Raw genomic sequence first — 24320 nt, 5'->3', positions numbered from 1 at the left:
TCCGCCCCTGTTGACTGATAAATTCATAGAAGCGACGAATGTATTGATATGTCTGTAATACCTTCATTGTTAATCAGACACCCGCCTGTTTTTACAACTCTTGATAATCCAAACGATTATTATTAAATGAGTACTGTACTGTAATTTATTGTTTAAATGAATGAGGGTTTAGTAGATTTTACCATAGAAATTCAATGAATTCATTTCAGTGCGTTGACTGATAAATTCATAGAAGCGACGAATGTATTGATATGTCTGTAATACCTTCATTGTTAATCATACACCCTTTTGTTTTCACAACTCTTGATAATCCAAACGATTAGCACTCTCTGTATAAATAACATCTGCCAAAAATTAATGGAACTCGTTGGTAAGTGTCACATTGATTACAGGATAGAATTCTGTATGCTAATTCTTACTACCAAACTGAATATTGACATTAGAATATTAATGTATTGACGGCTCCTATACATTGTGCCTTTATGATAATAAGTAGTGTATTTGTATGGTCCTTATTGATTGTGTTTTGTTGTTATTCTTGTAATTTTTATATGATTCTTTGTTGAATATGTGACACTACATACTTCAACATCATAATTTTTGCCATTATTATTTTCATCCCCCATAATCACCGTCATCATCATCATCATCATTATCATCGTTGCCTTTACCGCTATCACCATTATCATCATCAGATCACCACTTTCATCATCATGGTTAAGATCAAAGAACAGTATAAAATAATAAAACATTTACAGTATTAAACATCAAATTACTTATCAATAATTGATGTTTATTCAATAAAAAATATAAATTTATTTTATTATTGAGCGAAAAAGTCCTGTAACCTAAGCTACTTACTATATTTTATATGTAAATCTTGATATTGTATGTATTAATCTTATGCCCTAAAAATACAATAGCAGTTTTAAAATTCGAAATGGGAAGTTTGTAAAAGTGTTATATGTACCAGTACTAAAAACAATAATTGTTTGTCTACCAATTGAAGTACAAAACGTATTGGTTTTTATAATGATGTAATTGTACTATTTTAGTGGTGTAGAAGATTGATTAATGGGCCATTCCGCTCAGCCTCGCCCATTGGAAGTCGTTGCTAAAGTTATGGGTCTTGAACAATGTAAAATGTACGATATACACAACTCGGTTTCCTTAAAATCGCTACCCTGTTGCTACGGTGTTTTCAGTGCAATCGTACTGCGTTGCAATTGCAATTGGGAAGGCTTCCCGACCCTACCGACCAATCAGCATCGCCGAAGGCTGTCGGAGATAGCATGTAGCGGTTGTATGGAAACCATGTTTTACTGACGTTGTAGCACAAGCGTGTATTTCTGGCTATCAAATAACATGTTCTGATTGGTCAGTTGTTAAGTTAAAATACAGTTTGCCATCCAATTCGGTACCACCTTCAGGACCTGCAAATTTAGAATGGTCTCGGGGTTCGGTCTCTAATTTGTAGGCTTAGCTGAATGTAAAAAGATTGAAGATTGTTATTTTGTTTTTTGAAAAAGTGGACTCGAATTAGAGGGGTTTCGAATTGGAGGTGCACTGTATACGGTATTTAGTGCTTTCATTTGTCTGTCTACGTATGGCTCGTCTCGCTAAAAAAGAAGTACCGTCGATCAGGGGATGGTGTAGGCCTAGTAATTGAGTGTGTATAATAGTTACATAGTTTTGTATACACTTGAATGTTTGCCTTGTATCTGTCGATCGCCTATATATTTATGCATGCCTTTATTAGTAATCTTCGTTATAAATCTGTTTAATATAGTTTGTTTCTGTAAACATAAGTATTTTGGTAATGAATTATAAGGCAAGATAATTTTAAAAGTAGGCCTAAATAATCTCTCTTTTAAAAATGTTTATTCCCAAAGCCAATGAATATCGTCGTATCATGGACCTATAGACTTGGTTTAGGACTATAGGCCTATACAGCGGCGGGTGTGTGTGTGGTGACGTCTGCGTTTGTGAAAGCAGGACTTATTCTTTAACAAAAAGCCGATGACATCTATATTTGGCCTATTTAGATGTCTGATAACATTGAGCCTATACAGTATATATCAGCGATTTGGTAGACTAAATGGGTTGAATTCCTCCATGGTTGAACTGCGTCTTGGTTTCCGTTATAGTGATACGTTTATGAATTATATGATCTTAAAGTTACCATGCGTTCTGTCAGGTTACCGTATTTTAAATAATATAACGGAAACAACATCTTGTTACAACGCATACAACGCATGGTACGGTAGTTGTTTTAAAAAGTGAGACAAGCTTTTACAATACTTTGTATAACTATGCAACAAACGTAGGCCTAAGTGAACAAAATGGAATCATAAAGAAAAACAAATTATTTTCGTAAGAATTACTATTAAAACTACGACAATATCTAAAACATGGTTACATTGTCGTTTCTCATTTCATGTGTATTATCACGAATCGAATCGAATTATCACGAATTCATTGGAAAATATGTTTAAATTAGAAGAAATAGGCCTATGTTTTATTCACGATATAAAAACGGTCATGCAGCAACTTGAGTCATTAGAGAACTTTCGTTCTCATTCGAGAATCAAATCACCTACAAAATTTCTCGACCAAAAAAAACACCAGCCAACCACGCACTTGGCGCGTGTGGTCTTGCGTGTTCACTGTCACAACCAACTGTTAATGTGATTGAAAAACTCGGGCCCACCGGGGCTCGGCCCTGGAACCCGCGGACCCCGGCCCCCAACAAACTGGTGTAGTCGCGCATTTCAAATCTCTCCGGTTGGTAATGCATTATTATAAGGTTGTTGATGGTTTCGAATCATAATGACGTCGAAACTAAATACAGTTAGGCCTATTACAGCAAAATTTCCGTTCTGTCATTAAAATGAAACATAATATTATTGTTCCTCTAGCCTTTTCGAGAATAGTGTTAAATTTACTCCTACAGCGTCCATAGGGGTCTTCCTTTGTGATTGTGTAGGAATATGATTGAGTTGTTCTTATGGGATTTCCAGACCACCAATTTCGCCGAAGGTGAGAAAACATCAAACCAGCTCCAAGCCAACAAACATTCGTTCCATGCGATGAATATTTATTGATATAATCATAGACCTATATAAACGCATTAAGGAATGACATTTAAGTTCGTTTATTGTCATAGCACAGCTTTTCTAACAGTATTTTTTTTAAGTCTCGGCCCTTTTAAACTCAAGCTAAGTCTGTCTTTCAGTTTTATCGTGACTGTGCATATCTTCAATATGAAATGAGAACTGCAACTTGTTATTTTATAAAATGAGAAATGAAAACAATATAGGCCTAAACATCGAAGAGTTGTTCAATTCCAAAGAAGATAGAGTCATACTGGAGAGTGACAGAGCGGTAAATAGAGGGGGTTCGTCAGTGCTGGTTCGAGACCCTCCTCGCCCAGGGTTCAGTCGATAGAACCTTTGGTATATAAGGACTTAAAACCGGGGAGCACCAGCGTACACACATTTGCTCGTGCGCATTTTAATTTCTATTGCATATTTCGGGGAATATAAAGGGGGTGGGGGCTACCCGATGGTTCATTTCAGCCTCTGTCTTGAAGCTATGCGCATCTCTTCGGCTGCTGAGTAGTCACCGACCAGGCCTACGTCCATCCCTTACGCAATTCAGCATGACTCTGCGAGGAGTTATGGGTTAATACCGGACATTCTTACTGAACAGGACTTCCGCAACATTGGAAAGACAGAGCTATCAGTTCACATGATAACAGACAACAGACAGATCCAAGATAATAAACATGGTGGAATTCATTTAGCGCATGAACTATACATAGGCCCTACTTAAGAACTCTTCAAGTTTAAGGTGGTAGACACTGTGCGTTAAATCGGATTCTTTGGGATCATTTCAGATCTTGTTCCCTGGTTCACCATCGCTGCTCTCTTTTCAGCTGCGCAGTCAGAAAGGCCAAGTGCTGGGGTTTTGAGTGAATGTTATCCGCGTTTTAGAAGGTGGACTTGTCGGAATACCGCGGGTGTGGATCATACTGCCCAATTCATCACCAGAAGAATAACACTGATGGATTTTTTTTATGTTTCGTGAGTTATTGGTGCGTCACATCGACTGCTGGATAAACGACCACATTGGTCATTCGTCCGTAGTAGTAGGACAGAAGTGAAAAAATCGATGTGTATTGGCATGTAGTCTTTGGTATTTTAATAGATACAACAGTTACGAATACAGTGACAGGAATGAATTTTGTGTAGGTAGTCACAAAATAAATGTAGAATTCTGGATGCCTCTTGTGTCAACAGGAATTGAAGAATAAAATTAATGCGGGCCCAAAATTAATTCTGACGCCAACCTACGACATTTTCCCCCAAATTCACTGTTCCCTGCCCCGAACTAACTACATACACTATTGTTAGAAGGTTTGGTAAATATATCAAACGGCCTACTGCATATATAATTATTGTTGCTCCACATGACACGCTTCGTTGGTTACAATCTATTGTTATCATCTTCATTGCTCCAAATTGCAAATTATGTCTTTGTGCCACGAAAAAGCCTAGAAGCTTTCTTGTTATTAAATGGTATTGTTGAATACTGCATATATGCTCTGCACTTACGTTCTCTTAACAGCAAGTATACGAAATAAGCACGATTGCCGAATGCTTTTCTGTGCTCATGCGCTAGAGAAATATCGATTGGCCTTGTCGGGCAGCTTCATGCATGTCTATTCCATGTGCCATATTGACTAATTATACATCTACATCTATAGTTATACGAACGTGCCGATATTGCTTATATTTATCCACAAAAACGTGTTCTCCGTGCTTTTAAATCATTACGGGACATTCTCTTTTATTAGGAACATTTTTTTTTCTCGATCAACGAATAAAAACTCCTGAAAATATTATTACACATTGGGATTTAAAACCGACATTAAGCAAGAATATTTTACCTGTATGCTGTGTGCTCAGTGCGGTGTGTGTGTACACACGCGGTAAAGTAAACGGATCATCACCTGTGCTGACTAAGGTACGTTATTTGTTTATCTTTATCATTTATCAGTGCTATACGCCCTACCACCATTTTGTATCAATATTAATAAGCGATTTAAAGCACAGCTCGACGCGTCCTAAAATTTATTTGGAATTGCATTGTATGTTTACGCCTATTTTACCTAAACTTTTGCTGTCGTCGCCAGAGCAACATACACTCAAATATCATTCAGGAATAATGTAAGTTATATCACGCTATAGGCCTTTATATTGTTTAGTACTATTTGGCATTCATTGGTATAGTCATACAGGTAAAGTGGTCAACAGTAACCAATACCTTCACGGCAACGACCTACCAGCTGATCGAGCCGGTTAATTTTGTTCTTTAATCAATCAATGGGCCTAGATATAATTTTGTAACCCTTGGATGGATCTCGCCTACCACTGGAAACCAAGTATTCGTAATTAGATTATAACAAAAGATGTACCGTACACCCTATAGGCCTAGACGTTTCAACCCCGGGTAACGGTCAATATTGTACCTACGACCTATGTACAAATTATATATATATATAAACAAATGTATAAATATTATATATATATATATATATATATATATATATAACAAATGTATAAATAATAATAACAGTGCTCAGATACGAACAAGATGATTTAATCTATTCAACGAAAAGTTGGTTTTTAATTCAGTTGTGTCTGGCGGGATGCGAACCTGCAACCGCTCGTTGTCAGGGCGAGTGTCATATCCATTATACCACAGAGACCTATAGGATATACTGTACGTGCAGATTTAACCCCCAGATACTTTCTCTCATATAAATGACTGAAACGCGCACACACATAGGCTTCGTATTACCCATCATCTACTGTCAGTCTCGTAAAAGGTTAACTTTTACAATTAGGCCTATATTTTTCATCTCCTATTATAGAGTTAGAGTGTGTGCTCACCAATTATCACGAAAATACTGAGCAGGCAAAAGATGAGTTCTACCAGCTAAATATATAACGCTGCTTTCATTTTTATTATGATTGAACGTAGCCTGTAGGTCTAAATTTAGGTCTATAGTGAAACTAATGATAGGCCTGCCCATGGCCCAGCTAGACCCAGAGATCGAATTTTCCAATAATGGAGTTTTTTTTTCTCACATTTTGTTACCCAGTCTGTCTGTGGGTTAGGCTTACACATTCACCATATGGACACCGTGGCTCGGACCCGCATCTTTCTGACGTGAAAGCCGGCCAAAATGTTCAACGAAAATCAAATCATATCATTAAAATAATATTATATAGGGCCTATTACATTTTCGTTATTATTATAGTTTAACGTCTGCTTCCTGTATATTATGAACTGAGTTCTTCCTGACTTAATTCCTTCCTCCTGCGCTAGCTTCCGAACTTAAACTTCTTATGTAGGAATTGCATAGGCCTACTGAATATGATACCGGAGCCGCCCCAATTACCTGACGAGTAGCCTAATCCACAGACGAGGTACTATTTTGTCTAGGCCTACAAGTTCACTTATGAGCATCGCATCAAATAAAACAGTAAAGTGATACAAGCCAGGAGCACAATGACGTCAGTGTGAAATGTTATGATAAACATGCCAAATGTCGGGAGGACCGGGTTCGAATCTTTTTAGGATAAATAGTGTTTTTTTTTTAAGTTTGAAAATGGTGTAGGCCTAACCGTAATGACATTGTGGAACACGGTGCATAATAATTCGTCGGGATCTAAAGTCACAGTGAAATTAGACTGAACTGATGCTTATTGGCTCATATGTTTAAAAGATTTTATTATTATTAGATTTCATTATGAAGCAAATATTGCTTGGGCCATCAATAATGTATACTTAATGCAATTTCACTGTCGTGTTTTATGCACATTTGCCTTACAATTTTAATTATGATAAAAATAAAAAACATTCAATTTATATATAATTCGCTTTAAACACTGGATAACTTTGAAGAAATTATAGAAGTTCTTCAGTTATCCATTGTTTAAAGCTTAAGAGTTATATATAATTAGCATCCTGAGATCGATAAATCTTACCAAACCCTCTTCAATTTGTTCTTCTATTTTTGAACATCACGAGTAATTATTTCAGAAAAAAATCAATTATTATCTTCCGTGCGGAGTCCTTATTTTCATCTTATCAATTTATTACTTCGTTAGTTGCTGCAAATAGTTAGAATAGCGACATAAAATGTCATTATACAATAGGACATCTTTCAATAACTGACGAATTTATTGCCACTGAAAAACACTGTAACTGATGACGCGCCATAGAAACGGAAGTGTATGAAAGCCGCTTAATTTACTTCGTGTTCGTTTTTCGTTTATTCAATAATAAAACTGTAGCTGATGACGCGCCATAGAAATCGCCTAATTTACTTCTTCCATCGTCTTCGTTTTCACTATTCGTTCAATAAAGTATATTATGATGTTACACCACATGTAGTCTTCTTTGTGATCTACCTATCAATAAAATTGGTTTTCACATACGAATACAATTGCGTCTAGTGACATAGGCAAAGAAATAAATAACTGCATGAGAATGCAATTTTGCGTAGGCCTACATTTGGGCCTATCGTTTGCGAAGGAGCCAGTTAGAAAGGATGTAGACCTATATTATTGATTATGCAGCTTTTCAAACAATATTCCATGCAGTAATATTCAATACGTCATTCATTTTTTTAAACAACACAGAACCCCTTGTGTCGTATTGGAGCCTGGTAACGTCCATCGTGTCGAAGAAGTGGTTAAAATAGGTCCATGGTAGAAACATGGCTCTATACTCAATTTTGTTTATACTTCAGAACGTTGTACTTAATCTTTAGCCAGTCACTGCAGCATGATTATCAATATTATAATATTAACTATCAGGCTTATATTTGTTAACGATAATCATTTTTTTCACCTGACATAATGTCAGCTGATTATAGATATGAACTACTTTTTCATTACATTTTAGCCTATATAATATTTATAGTAGGCCTAAATTATTATTGTTATTACTACTGGACACTTAAACATGTAACCGATATTTGCCATCCGCGATTAAACAAGGATAACAAAACTACCGATAAAGAAAGGCCATGATTCTCAATGTTGCAACTTTTATTGAGTCATGTTTTGGAATAGCCTTAGTTAATATTATTTTCTATCAATATCACTATCCAACTTTGCTATAATATGAACACATTCATGCGTTTTCACAAACCTGGGCCATAAAAATGTTACCCTAACATCGCGTTACGTCACATAGGAATATAGTTACATTCGCCGCCGAATTGTTATTGGTCTGAGGAGAGTATTGTTGTAAATGTAAAGCCTCTTATCTTTATTATGTATTTATTGCTAATGGAATTTGATCCTCTTGTTCAATAAATCTGTCGTAACGTTGGTGAAAATATAAATTAGCCTTAAAGAAAGCAAATCAATCATTATACCCTAACAAATATAAATTGTCTATAGTTATTTTTTTTTCTTTTTTTGTTTGCTGTTTCGTTTTTAATCCAAAAACAAGGATAAAGGGAATGGTAAATTTGTGTCTCAATAATGGAGTTTTAAAACCACCAAGTCACTATTTCACAACACTTCAACACAGCACGAAGGTCGTTTTTTTCGCAAGCAAGACACTTCAGAATATTAAACAATTTTTTAAATGTTTTATTACGACAGTTCGCTAAACAAAATTCTGATATCCAAAAGTTAGGATGACAGTCACCGTGTATTCCGCCAATCTGGGTCCTGGAGCAGTCAGGGTATTAACGGAGGTACATGGACCGTAGGTATAGACAATAGTCACTCAAAATGATTACGGTACCTTTTTCATAACTATTTCTTTACTGAGTGCCAGACCTATGCTCGGCCCCTTGAGAGAATGTTCCCCTTGAGGGAATTTCCCCCAAATATCCCCACCACGGTGCTATTGCCATCTTTTCTAGTCTGGTCTAAAATACACCCAATACAATGCCGTAGCCAGGATTTTCAAACAGGGACAATATCAGGGTGGACCCACTTTACGCATAAATTCAAATAATGTGGACCCATTTTCTTAAAAGTTGACCCATTTTACACAAAAATATGAAAAATCTGGACCCATTTTCTAAAAAAATACCCATTTTAGGCTAAATATGAAAAATCTGGACTCATTTTGCATAAAATTGTATATTAGACCCATTTTTTAAAATGTGAACCCATCGCGGCTTTGTGGACCCAGTAGAAAACTTTTGTGGGACTGTCCCAACTGTCCCAGTAGCTGGCTACGGCATTGACCCAATGGTAACGTAAACACATGGATTTTCCCGACAAGGGGGTTTTCAATTGCTCGCGAATGCCAGCGGGGTCCAACGAAGGGGTCAGGGCTAAAACATATACCCCTATGGGGCGGATGCAGGGGGTGACGATGCGATCGCACCTCCCTAAATTGTATGAAAGTGCAATTTCCGGGAACCTAGAAGTCCATATTCTCAAAATGTTCGTGGTGTGGACTCTCATGCACTCCCTATCTCCAAATCCTGCATCCGCCCCAAGGGCGTGATGGCTGGCGCTGCCGCTTTATTCTTTCACAAACAGCACCCAACTCACTCTAGAGCTAACCGAACGTTGATTGATCCTCCGTTGTCTACCATCGTTTAAGAAAACTCGTTGCTTAAAGAAATCAAATCTAATCTAGTCCGTGTAAAGCGCACATCATTACCGCGCACAGAAGGCAATTAATCGTGTTTCTCAACGTGTTATTATTTCTAGGCGTAGGCAGGTATCGATCGCATTATTACGCATTCAATGATTAGTCATTTCTTGCAGAAATATTTATCTAAAAACACGAAATGACAAAGGAGGCTGGGATTGCTCACAACCTCCTTCGAATACACACCTGACAGACGGCCGTAGCGAAGGTACTGTCAATGATTAATCAATCGTAGTGTGACTGTTTGGTCTTAATGTCATTATATACCCTGTCATTTTATTAATGAATGGACAAATATTATACACCATGGAGGGAACATAGTAAAACCAGCACATCGTGTACAATGATTGCTGTATGCCCGGGATTAACTCGATATTATGACGTCATTTTTATTAGAACAAGTCATTTCTTGTTTTCTTCTCGGTGGGGCGTGGCATGTGACCTGGATAAAATTGAACACAATTCATATATCATTACATTAAAAATCTTTCACACTTCGATGTGCCCCATAGTGTCTTCTGTATTTAGACAATATATATANNNNGGTAGGCCAATGTTGTGAGACCTTGATAAAATGGCTTTCGTAATATTTCATTAAGATATCTATGAGTAGTGCGCTTTAGGAACTGTGACTCGGTGTTGTAACATTTAGGATACACCTGGTTTTGATTGTCCTGCTTGGATGAAGTGTACGGTAGTTAGGGATGAGACTTGGTTAAAATGACAGAATTTCGTAAATCACTCCTTAAATTTTCTGTCACAGATCACTTTAGACAATCGCTGGTTTTCATTAACATGTTCGTTGTAAATGTAAAATAATATAATAATTCTGTTGTTTGTGCGGCGATGTGTTCACGTATTGATAAAAATACTCTACCGAGCAATAGAACTGTTTTTGTTTTACCCATCTATATTTTATTTCTATCACTTTTTTTCATATACCTTCAAAATAGTTAAGCATGTGAAAAGCTTTTTTGTATTCACGGGTGTTGTATGTATGAACTTATTATGTATTATTAATATTATTCATAATGCCCATTAGCTCCTCAAATGAAAATAATTCATGCATGAGATTTAGTTTTAACTATGTAGCGCCCTCTCTATGTTGTACGCTGTACAATACTTCTTTAACTGGAGCACTGGCGTGTCCCAACAGCACAGTTAGTACCAGTGGTGGATTAAAGGGGAAGGAGAAGCCGGCTGGCCCCTTAAGTTTGTAAAAATTATTTAAAAAAAAATAAAATAAATAAATAAATAAGTGGGGAAAAAAGAAATTTGTGTTCAAATAAAAATCTTTGAGTGGCATTTCCCGCCATCTAGAGGTGTTATAATCTCCATTTTCTCACCCTCACGAGTACGAGTGGACGCTCGAATCATTACAAGCTATGAGATTAGACCAAAACAAAACCATGAGGCACCGAATAAAACCAGAGGCCTACCATTGGGCCAACGTCTCCCCTGTTCTTGATCTGATGTATGATGAAGTAAAATTAACCATTTATATATAATGATTTATATAATTTGATATAATAAATCATGATTAATGTCATGCAATTTAACATCGTCATCTTATCGTATGTATCGATTTCCCACATTCGTTTCGATGACGCATGAAAAAAAAATCAAGACTTTCTTTTTTATGTAGCCTAATAAAAAACAACCCAGTAGTAATGTCAATTTAAAGGTGATTTTCTTTTATAACGTCAGTGATTACCAGGAACCATAATGCTATAAACCGTTAACGAAACTGTCCCTATTTTGTAATATCTTCTATAATTGATCTGTAAAATTTTTGTTCCTGTTTATTTTCATCTTTTTGTTCCACACGTTTCCATCCATCAATGTGATTTTTTTTATTTATTTTTTTTTATACTGTTTCCTCCTATTAATTACCTACGTTACGGGTATCCGAAATTTAGGTCAGTGAGTGGTTGTGGGATTGTATACATTCAAGTTGGGAAGTACCGAATACGTACCAGCGGGGTCTATCATAGTATAGGGCCTACTGTTTGTAGTCCCCTATTTAGGTGACTCGGCCCTTTGGCGCCGTGAACATTGGCATTTTGACGTACGAAGAGCTCATCTATACAAAAGGCTAGTACAATGAAATGCTGATGATGAGGTAAATTGCAAAGGGTTTATACTACAATGTGAGTCACATAATAGTATTCGTGAATCATGGTTAGATGACAGGTCCATCATCTAACAAACTCCCGCGTCACATTTTTCAACTTTCGATCGATCTAGCTCACATCAATAAATCTGATTTAGATTAATAATTTGAAAGAAAAGATTAATTTATAAATACATGACACATATCATTGGTATGCGTCACAGATTGTTTTTGGATTGCAAATTCGATGTTTACTGTTAATACCAAGTCCAAGGGGGTCTTCCAACTTCCGTAATGGGAACCTAAGGGATCATCTTGAAAAATACCATGAGAATACTTACAGTACATCATGCTTACATGGATGGCGTCGGAATACGTTAATTTCATTTTTAACAACAAATATCAAAATAATTTCAATGGGTTTTTTGTAATGGATTTTGGAAGATAATTATATATATGATTGTTTGTTATATATAATCATGAAAGATTGATTCTGTTTTGACTATTTTGGATTTTATTTGCATTATGGAAAATATACGTACAGTATTACGTGTTTCAGCGCATTGTGACTCCGATGTGGGTGCAGTCAGAAGAGCGCGTAGCTTCATTAATATGCCAAAAACTAAAACAGAACTCATATTTCCATTATACTGGAAAACTTCGTATTCTTATCACATTTGCCGTATCTATTAATATAGGACGCCAGTCACGTATTTCCACGTGAGTCGGACCTCACACCAGTTCTGGATTATATTAGGGCAGTACGCCGGCATCTCTAAAATCACATAGCTGTTTGATACGGTTAATATTAAAAGTGGTTATATAAAAACGATTTACTGCATTTTTTTTTTATTGAATTTCGGTATATTTTGATATTTCGATCCTGTTTTTGTGTTGCCAAGTGAAACATAAATGATTAAAGCTTCGCATTGTTGATTCATATAGTTATCATAACTTTGAACAAGAAGTGAAACATGTGAAAACAATATACTTTGATGGCAGCTATATATGCGAAAATGAAATAGGCCTAGTTTGTACAATCACAAACCTTAATGCAGACAAGATATGGGCCTACTTGGTTAAAATCTGAAAAAAAATCATCGAACATTATTGAATGCGGTCCCTTTTCAAGTTTGTGTGCCAGTACACTTTTGCCAAGGTTAGACAGAACGTGTTAAACATTTATTAAACCTTACCCACATTATTGTAAAGTAAGTTGCATAAACCCAAACTAAATTAAATGCTTGAAGAATGAATGATTGGGGAATGAATGTGTAAATAATTATGTATTATAGTAAACGAAGTATTAGTGGATTAATAATACTCCTGTATATTTAAATGGTTGTGTCCACACAGCTAAAAATAATGAGCCTTGGTCGAGGAATGCCGTACGTCATCAAAAGTGCGCCACTCAGTAACCCTATTGTGGGGTCTTGGTTGTTTTTATGGTCTTCCGTTACTGTTTTTACCTTTGAAGGGAAGTTTTAAAAATAAATTAGTTAATTTCTGTTGAAGTTCTCATTTTACAGCACTTCTGGATTTTTAGTTGGATTATTATTTTACTTTGAAAAACAATGGGTCGCATAAAGTAAGTTTTTAACCTTGTTTTTAATCGATCTTCTGAAAAAATACTTTTTTTTTTGTCACCACACTATTCTCTTCAATATGTCGAATTCCACTATTTTGTCCTCTATTTTATCAAATATGGTAGAATCGATCGATCTATTGCCTAGGCTAGGCCTAGTATTATTATATTTTGGCCTAGCAAGTTAATTCTACGATATTGTTAGGCCTAGGCTAGACTCACCATCTGGAGTCTAGGCCTACTTACTACTAGGCCTACTACCTTGCTAACTTACTTACACATGCTGTTTTGAATACGGATGTTCAAGAAAAACGGCCTAGCTAGCTAGGTAGAGGAGGGCCTAGCCTCTAGGCCTAGCCCGCCAGAGGGCCCATTCGTGAGAAGAAATACGGTGGGCTGAGTTGGGGGCTGAGTTGCCTAGGAAGGCAGTTTGCTAGAGGCCAGCTAGCCTAGGTTTTTTAAAATAATTGTTCTCAATTTTAAATCTTACTAGCTTATAATGTTGTATATGTTTCTGCAACATTGTAGTGTTATTGTCTGACATATTAACCTACAGCCACAATGTTCACATCTGCGAGTATTATAGTAATAATCTGACTATGCCTAGGCCTAAGTACAGGATACAAGATCTGCTGTAAGTGCCTTTAGCATTATTTAATCTGTAAAACATTGGTTAGTACATGAAATTGTAAATTACTTGATGCTATGAAATATTATTGAAGCAATACGAAAACATGTTGGGTGTGTATGTACGTTCCCATTCTCTTCTAAATACAGAATACTAGGATCATTCCAAAACTGGGGAGGAGGAAAAACGTTGGTGTGGGGATAACCATGTAGTGGAAACAAGTAGTTTGGAAGGTGCTCATTGGTGTCGGGCTCCTAGAATTTTTTTTTTTTTTTTTAGTAGTTTGGAAGGTGCTCATTGGTGTCGGGCTCCTAGAATTTTTTTTTTTTTTTTTTTTGGTGTAGTGGGGTTCTGAATTGTGCTTTCTCACATTCTGATAAGTCTATTATAAATTTCTATCAATTTCGGGCATGTTTTTCTGTTTTTGCATTGACAATGTTTGCAATTTGATGGAAAAGTGAATTAGCTATATGGTCTCTGTCCACACCAGTGCCATGGGGTTATTTTGATTGCCATCTCATCCCTAATGTTGTGGTCTAAAAGCACATTTTGGACCATATTATTATTAAGCAATGAAAACTCTCCCCGTAAACCATGCAAGGGGTTTTTTGTTCTGGGCCATCGACCAAGGCTTCATCGACACTTTGGTTCGGACCCCTCCGTCAGCAAATTTCTGGCATCACTGCTAGTCCACACTCAAATTTTCTGTTGTATAGTATGCCCATATAAGTGATAATGTGGCTATGATATGGTCATAATGTGATGTCATCATGATCATATTTAGGCATATCACATTGTTATTGATTCAGAATTTAGATGAAATATTATTTTACAGATGAAATATGTACAGTTGTTAATTTTCTATTCTCCATATTTTCTTCATTTCAAGAAGAATTTTCAAATTGAATACCATTTATGATGTAAAGTGTCCTTACTAACTACAGTACATCTTCAGATGGATGACACTGTTGTGGTCAGTTGTCTCTGAAATTGGTAGTTGTTTTTCAGAGGTCAATGCCATACTAGATTGTCTAGAAAATGATTGACAGTTGCACTCCACGTCATCTCAACATCTTGAAATCAAACTCCTCGTTCTGTACATAAAAATCATAATCGGTATGGCATTTGCCCCTGCATTTGAAATTCTTTCTACAGATTTTATTTTTGTAATACTATATATAGCGAGTACGTGGAGCCTATTATAGCTCCATGGTTAATATTAATTAATAAGACATATAAAACATGAGTATCCATTACAAGCAAGCTAAAGGCTTTCTGCTATAAATAGTTTCTATTTTGGTGACACAATCGCAGTATGGTGTTGAATTCAAATCTCGTATTCAATAACTATGTTTATGTCGTCTTGAGATCATTAGCAGCTAAATGTGTGTTATTTATTCATTGAAAGACAAAAGGTAAAGACAAGTAAAACAAATTATAATAATACTGTAGTCCTGCTGTCTACAGCAAAATTGTACTAAATTCTCTCTAGAAAAAATATTCGTACAATATTGAATAACTTCTCTACTTTAAAATTAGTTTGATTGTAATTAGATTATAATACTGAGCAAGCAGGCAACATGCGTTCCATTTCAGAACTTTACATGAAAAATGAAGGAATAAATATACGGTATACTTTGTAAAAATGGTTTACAGACTTAAATCATTGTGATTAAAATAATTGTGGTTTGTATTGGATAGTAGTTTTGAAAGTGGGAAGACATTTTTTGTCTCTGTTTACTTTCCTTTTGTTGAAATCTGTTTTGTTGCTGTAACCCACATCCTGCATTAGGTTCACTTAAATATCGGTATTGTATTTTTACTTTCATCTTCTCATCATGATGTTCAATTCACATTAGTTTTATCGCAGGTATTTGTCATCAGTTTACAGCAGTGCAGTGCATCTTTCACTGTTGGCATTGTTACAAAGTATCCTAACATTTAGTTACGGTTTGATCTACTGTACAGCAAAGTCATACCCTGTGTCACAGCGTAATGACTTCAAGCCTCCCACCGAATGAATGGTGGTCATCAGTTTCAATCCAACGCTACTCATTTTCCTTGGGAAGACACTTTATTTTAATGATGTCAACTGTCCATTGATAGTACTAGACAGTATGGACTAGAGGAACTTGTAGAATGTGAATGATGCTTTTAGTACATTATTAATTTGTGCTGAAAATGACAAGCTCACTTACAGTATCTGTGTGGATTATTGCCACAGTGATTGTAGTTCCTGATCTTAACTGAGTGTTAAGTTAGGAATCTTATGCCATGTTGTATAATTTCGCTTGTCCGTGGGCATACAGAGTGCTAAATATCAATCTCTCCCTACTGTATCTATGGGTACAGATACGGTATTACTGTATTTGTACCATTTGAATATGGTCTGCTCTACCCTATTTAACTTGCGCTGTACTTCCCAGTGAGCGGAAAAGATTTGATTTAATTACAGAAATGGATCCGGTAATATTGGGTTCTCTGGGACTTTCTTGTTACTGTATAAGGTACTAAATCAGAAAGCAGCATTATTTACTATAGTAATGAAAGAAGACATCCCAGGAAGTTGAGGAGGTTGCACTTAAACTGTACTCTACAGTAGGCAATGTCTAAGATACAGTACAAGTAATATGATAAACAGACTACTGTGCATTATTATCCCAATGTTTCATTCCGCCTCAAATCAACTACCCATGTGACCCCCTCTTGGATTTTCCTGAAAAAATTCTAAAAATACCTTGATATGTCAACAGAAAGAATCCAAAATTTTATAATTTTTTAAAGGAAAATCCAAGAGGGAAACATTTAAATTTCTGGCTGATTTAAGCCTGAATGACCCCAATGTAAAAGAAAATTATATTTGAGGTGGTATCACTCAAATTTTCTTTAACAAAAAACTGTTGTATGCCCATAGTCATGATGTGCCTGCATATGGTATGATGTCATTGACCATATTTGGGCATGTCATGTTTTTGTCAAATAAAATTTGATAGTGTGGGTGTAGATGTAGAACACACCTTTGTAATGTTAATATTGATACGCTTGCATTGATCCTGATTTGTAATTTTGTGCGGGGACTAACTATTGTAGTAACTGTGTCACATTGCTAAAATTAGTGAATGCTCATTGAATTTATACACCGTGTTTTAGATCAAAAAGTGTACTGATCCATGGTTGAATCTGCTGAGAATAGCTTCAATTAACAATCATAATCAAGAATAAATTATTCTCATCGAAAACTAGAAAACACATTCAAAGCATTCATCTGTTCACCTTATTTTTTCCCCTTATATAAACACACAAACAAGTTTTAATTACAAAGTGTGACCACTTTTTAACACAAAATGCACCCTCTTATTTGAGGCTGAACCCAGAGGTCACCCTGAATTTCCAGGTCTGCAATTAGAGAGTGAACTGTATTTTGTTTAATAATAGATGCATAATTTAATATTGTTACATTTCTGATACACTGTAGCTCGCCTTCCAATTCGAGACCTGACATGGAACCTAAAAATGTGAGGTGATCTTGGGGTTTGGTTTGTTTGATTAGAGGATTTTTAAAGTGTTCAAAAGTTTGAAGGTTATTTTGGTACTTAAAAAAATGGCCTTGAATTTTGAGTATTTTGGGGTTTTTTTTATCAATTACATTAAGTTAGTAGGATCTTGATAAATTGCATCTGTGTATTCCCTACACTTGGCTGGAAATCAGTTTAAATATTTTTTTAAATAGAATTTCTGTTAATCAAGGACAAGTAAAATATTTCGATACAGTAGTTGAAGAATTACTTTTTTGTTACGGAATATTAAATGAGCATTTCAATGGTGTTTTTTTTTTTGGTTTTTTTTTTTAGTTTTTACCATAATCTCTATAATAATCTTCCTCCCGATAGTGCCTACTGTACTTCGCTATTTGCGTTAATCACACCCACTTTCCACTACTCCTACAGTATAATGTCAACTACACACTGTTGTGTAATGTACAAGAAGTGAATTAGGGAAACTTAAATCATAAACACTATCTAGGGAATGAAGAATGGGAAATTGCTGTTGTGGCATAAAAAATGTTCATTCACTGCTATTCACACCCACTATTGAGTCAACATCTTAATAGTGAGTGTGAATAGCAGTGAATGCTATTCACACCCACTATTGAGTCAACATCTTAAAAACGTGATGATGGTTGCATAATTTTGAAGAACGATAATGATGATGAATGCTACATTTGTCCTCTGATATCCCAGAATGCATTTGGGAGTCTTCGTCACTAATGGTGAAGAACGTTTCCGTAGGCTGAATAACAGACACACATCTGTAGAAGTTACCATTGATTGATGTGTGCACACTGTCATCATCGATTAGCATAGTATCTCACCATATGGAGTTGGCCAGGGCTAAACATTATGGTCAATACTGTACACATTGACAAAAATCACAAAATTGCAATTTTTTAGTCCAGTATTTTATTTAGGATTGTAAACATTTAATGTTGTAAGGCATTGTGATTTAAATGAATGCATAAGAGGACAGGTCTCCCTCCAATTAAAACCTTCCAATTACAGACCACTTTCCTGTGGTTCCAAAAATGTCTTTTATCTTTATTGTTCTAATTAAAGACCAAAGTTGCTATAGACCATGTATATCCTGGTTCCAGGCATGGTCTTTAATTGGAGGGAGACCTATATTATTAAACTCAAGATTTATTTGGTTGATGAGGTAATCCTACTAAAGGAATGAATTCAATTTTTTGTATGTTAAATTAAAATGTTTATTTTTAAATATTTTTGGTTTTGGTTCAGTTATTTGTTTATATAGTGAACATGATGTAGTGTTCTTTAATGAAATATTTTAAAAATACACAAACTTTAATTGTAAATAAAAGCTGTTCAATTTTAATAAAGAATATAATTTTTAGCTTTTATTATTTTTATTGTTCACAATTGGTAACTTTGTATTTTGTATACATCACCCTAGTTTTTTCTAACTACACAGTATAAGCAACTCGAATTCATCTTGCCTCATCTAAATTGATAGCCTCATTCAGTATGGTTGAAAATTTGTCACTGTGTTCCTCTGATTTTGGAATGTGTTTAAGGGTGTGTTAATACATTGAATCACAAATCTATTGAATGTAATTGTATTTTTTGGGAATCATCCAACAAAATGCTAAGTCCAACTTCAAATGGTGTTAAAACGACGATTGATATTCTTTGCATATTTATTCATTACCTTATCCAGCCTCTCCCTTCTACGTTTATTCCAGGATGACAGTTAAAAACAAAATTTAATTTACAAATGAATAATTTGGTAATATCAATCAGAACATTTATAGTAAAAAACACTTTTTACTGACATCTCACAGCACAATATTAAAGTAATAAAAACTAGGGGGTTTGGAGAATAAAGGATGGTTTGTGGTTCCAGACCTCTAGTACTTGAGCAAAGAAGCTCTTGGACACATATTAAAATTTTTTTTTTGGGAGATGTTAATATAAGAGGGTGAAGGCCTCAGTGTGACCTTAACGTTACCTACAGTAGCTTGAACTCTATTACTACTAACTTGATACTTTGACTGCTACAATATTAGACTACTGCTACTGTGCAATTATTATTTCATGTACTGTATGCTCTAATAATTAAACTAAAGTGTAGCCACTTCTCAACATGACCAATTTGTGTGTGCTTCCTTCATAGCATTACAGTGTGACCAGATTCCATAGCCAAAATTAATTGATTTAATTTATGAATCTCTGCCCACCTTTGATTCAGTAGAAGCTGCGTGTTGAAATGTAATACCGATAGTGATACCTTGTTGATGTACAACAGCTGACTACTGTATGATGACATCACTCATGTTGTTTGTTGGCAATATCCTTCTTTATCTGTATTTATCCTGTAAACATGTGAGCTGTGTTTAGTTTGATAGAAAATGAAACAAGTCTCTTACGTCATCTAAGAAAATACATAAGCTTTCATAAGCTAGCTTTTTCCTACTGATAGATTAATTATGTTTACCATGTGTCTTGTTTTTACTGTCTAATTGTTTATGTTTAAATGTATACAGTATGTCACTGAATGTTAGTTTATTATCACTGTTATCAAATTGGTTTTCTTACTGGTTTACTATGTTTACTATACACATAGTGTGACATACCTGTACTTGTACAGTACTATACTTGCCTTTTGATTGTTTTGTTTATCTTGCTTATCTGGTGTAGTACAGTATCTCATCTTGTCAACACTAATTCATTAGCTTTAATTGATTAAACTTGTAAACAATAGGATGAATCCTTGGAGAGCCATTATTATAGGCTTACCCTGTGAATGTGAAAAATAATAATACTAATGTTTGTGGACTCGTATTGCTTCAGAAAGAAATGATAAAACGTTATGGTAACTTCTTGAGAGAAAGCCATGCCCATGTGCTTAAAATGTAAATTCATGAATGAGGTAATTTTACTAGCTATGATTTAGGGGTCTTTCATAATTTTAAACATCTTCACAGGTGTACAAACAGTAGTCTAGGGGGAGGGGTAGACAAACTTTAAAAATGCGTGAAAATGTTGGTTCAAAATAACATGCAATATTTAAAATAATAGATTTTTTCCCGACTATTTAAAATGCAAAGATATAAAAGATAATAATAATAATAATAATTCATAAATAAAAATAAAATTTTATTGTTGAATTTAAAATAGGATGGTTAAATGCTTCAAATTTATATAATTCGAAGAAATATACATTTTTGTAGATTTCAAGGCAGCGGAGGACGTAATAAAAATAAAGAAAAAACTTATTTTTTTCAGAATTTTTCACTTTTTAGTGGTGGCGGGTGTGCTAATTGGCCAAAAATAAAATTTTATTTTTATTTGAAATCATCAGTATTTGCAGTCAGTGTGTTTGCTAAACAAGTTATGAAAAAAGTCTCACCTAAATGGAAAAATGAAAATGCAAGAAAGGCAACAAAAGATTAAAGATTTCTGTGAAAAACTTTATAAAATAAGTGTGGAGGCCATGTAGCTTGGGGGTTTGAAGTGAATACGCACTCATCCCACCCTTTGGGTACAGGCATGGCAACATTGATCACATGAGCCCTCTTCAATACCTCAGTCAGTCACTAGCGGTTGGTGGGTTATCCTCTATTTTGTGTGTGATGACCACCAAGAAAGGAAAACTTATTTCCAATGGGAATCCTTCTGAGTTTACCCCGTCTGATTTCGGAGCATTTTCTGGGAAGTGTGCACAAACCAGATGGGTAAACTGGGCAGTACAGTACTTATCTGAGAAGACTCGGTGTACAGGAGCTGCTTGGACCCTCAATATTTAATAAGAAGTTGCGTTCTTCAAGCACATGCAAGTGGTAGCCTACAGTACTAGGCTACAATGATACCAGTGTTCTTAAGACAGTCTATATTCAGAGGCTTGACTTATTGTGGCTGTTGCACCCGTACTGTATAGTTCTATACAGTACATTCCCAGTCTACTGTACACCTGCCATTGAGATTATCACCATAGAAATACTTTCAATTAGGCGTAAACCTGATCATCTCACTCAATGGTGCTTTTCATCAGGACCATGAAACTGTGCACAAAGGATTAACATAAAATCACAACAAAAACTCAGAAAGGAAGCAGTGAATAAAAATAACATTGTATACTAAAGGAAATTATAATAAAATAAATTAATTAAAGAATGTAAATACAGTAAAATCCCTATTAAGGAGGCACCTTTTGGACCAAAAAAAAAAGTGTCCACTAAAATGTCAGTGTTCTCCCAAAGCTGTCAGTTTTGTTCATAAAATATTTAAAAAAACCCACTGATTAGGCCCAAGTGAATTTTGTTATAGAATTAAATTGTGTCATTTTGTAATTCAGAATTGTTAATCCATTGATTTTTTTTATGTAAGGTCATCAAAGCATTTCTCAAGACATTCATTTTTCTCTTTTTACCAGACGTTTGTAAGCGCCAAAAGCCTCAGGTGAATGATGTTATATAAATTATAATACATGTATGTCTACAGTGCATTACTGTACAAAAAATAATGCATGTATAGAACACTAATTATGATAGTCCTCATTCTTGAGACTCTGCATATGATTCATTTCTTCTGTTCAAGTCTGTTTATATTATATTTATTTGATAATCCGTCATTAATTAATCACAAATCAATTGCCATACTACAACTGTTTAAATTGTCGCTCACACGTCACCGGCCTTATCATATGACTCCCATCATGAAATCTGTGTATTACTGAATATCAGTCAGAGATGAATATTTCACACAAATGTTTAATCATACATGCTGTCTGTTTAATAAACTCAATATTAAATATTTAATTAATTTGATAATTAATCCATCATTCATTAATCAAATCAATAATTGGACAAATCAATTGACGACAAATAACAATATATTTATTTCATTAATTGACTCTTTGTTGATATAATTGTTTAATTCATACGTTAAATAATTTATGAACATATTAGCTACAGTACTATTACAGTACAGGTAGTCTCAGTGGCTGGCTGTCTAACATGATTTTAAAATGACTAAGGGCCCGTTCGAGCAAAAAACGCCAACCGTATTCTGATTATTTCACCGGGTAATCGCGCTAAGCACTCAGCGGGTGATTGACCGTTCAAGCAAGTTTTAGCCCACGGTAAAACTACTCCGGAAGTAAATTTCAACTTATCCTATGGTCAAGTTTACTTGCTACTGCTGCAATATAACCGGCCTACGTAGGCTACACACAGCACAGCAAGGTGGAACGATAATATAGCTCAATAACTTATAATGGCTGCTTTAAAATCTGTACGTAGGCTAGTTTATTCAAGTTTATTTCTCCGAATATTGGTAAATCTACAAATTGAACGCGTAGTTATGCTACTAAATTTAGATTTCGTTGTGCATTGTGTGAGGAGGCGAAGGAGAGCTGCAACCACGCCTAGGCCGTAACCTATTGAATTTCGCGCTGGGCTGTGGACAAAACATTTTGAAAAACAATTAAGGTTGAGTTATAATCGCCTCTGGCTCCATGGTCATTCCATACACGGTATTCTACCCAGCAGTTTGGTGGTCAAAATTGTCTTTTTTTTCTGGGGCATTTTTTTCAGGGCCCATTTTTGCTGTACAATAATAATTTTCTATGTTTGAAAAGTGTGTAAAATAAGAACAAATTAAGAACGTTTTGAGCCTGAAAATGGCCAAAAAATAAGAACACAGAGCCTGGGCAAAATTTTACTGGTTCTTATAAAAAAAAAAAAAGTGTATCAGATACAGTATAGACCAAATAAAATGAATTGCTAGTTTGGCGTCCTCTCCCTCTTCAAATCTTGGAGCCTCATGAAAATATTTACTATAATTTGCTATTTAAAAAAAAAAACAAAACCATTCATTTTTTCATGGACAATAAAAACAAAGACTATCTGAAAGAATGATGTCAAGCCTAGAAGAGGGAACATAAGTGGTAGAAATACATTACAAATATACATTTTACTATTTACCAGTCTGTTAACCATTTAATAGTATATATAGGATAGTAAAAAGCAAATAGTGAATACCATCACCACCATTTATTACAGGGATGTCACCAGCTTTTTGAAGTGCCGGTTGCGATCCCAGGGTTTTTCCCGGGGGTGGGGGTGCCACACCTCCCACATTTTCCCGGGGGTGGGGGTCGCCGCATTCGTGAAAGCTCTTAAAAACCAAAAGGCCTAAGTAAGTCAAGCAGGCCTAGGCCCAAGGCTAGCTGACGCGATTTTTTTTTGGCTAGGCCCTGGTAGGCCTAGGCCAGAATTTGAGGAATGCAACAAAACAGATGAAGATGAGACTTACTGTAGGCCTAATAAAATTCAATAGTTGACATGCTTTGTTTTAGATTAAAAAATAATAATGAACAAATCCCGGCGACAAAGCGTCGATCCGACTGTACCCAGCCGCATTGTTTGCCGTAATTTCACATCATGTTTGACGATTACCACGATGAATGTGTATGTCACTGATTCATGTGCACTCATTTATTTATTTTTTGTCCATTTACACACATTATATATCAATTATAATTAAAAGTGAAAAACTTAAAATACAAAATGAAAAGAAAGTAAGGAAATAAAACATAAATCAGGTTTCGTAAATTTTTAATAATCTTCCTGCCCCGGACCGGACTGACCATGATCTCATAATAAAACACTTGAATGGTCACGATTTCAACTTTAACCTTTGAATGTGTACAGAGCAACCGTGTCATGCCGGCCCACGATGTTCGCTATGACTCAACTGGGCCTAGGCCTAGGC

At 35.3% G+C, this 24320-nt stretch overlaps 1 protein-coding gene across 3 annotated transcripts in view; it reads left to right on the top strand.

Moving 5' to 3' along the window:
- Positions 1 to 4652: 4652 nt before the first annotated feature.
- Positions 4653 to 24320, top strand: part of LOC117105657 (protein numb homolog) — a 47703-nt gene continuing 28035 nt past the window's right edge. Inside the window, exon 1 of one of the 3 annotated variants that reach the window (XM_033246861.1) lies at positions 4653 to 5028. Coding sequence is in view for 2 of the 3 variants with exons in the window: in XM_033246859.1 (XP_033102750.1) it covers positions 5155 to 5231 (77 nt within the window). In the remaining variant the exon portion in view is untranslated. Of the gene's footprint in view, positions 5029 to 5118; positions 5232 to 13205; positions 13404 to 24320 lie in introns of those variants that run through there. The other 2 variants (XM_033246859.1, XM_033246860.1) reach the window with 2 other exon arrangements.

Source organism: Anneissia japonica, unplaced genomic scaffold (genome assembly GCF_011630105.1).
Source record: "Anneissia japonica isolate Jap-2015-1 unplaced genomic scaffold, ASM1163010v1 scaffold287754_len4335492_cov202, whole genome shotgun sequence".
Taxonomy (NCBI): domain Eukaryota; kingdom Metazoa; phylum Echinodermata; class Crinoidea; order Comatulida; family Comatulidae; genus Anneissia; species Anneissia japonica.
The sequence above is the reverse complement of the archived record's forward strand: the minus strand, read 5'-3'. Positions and strand labels throughout refer to the sequence as shown.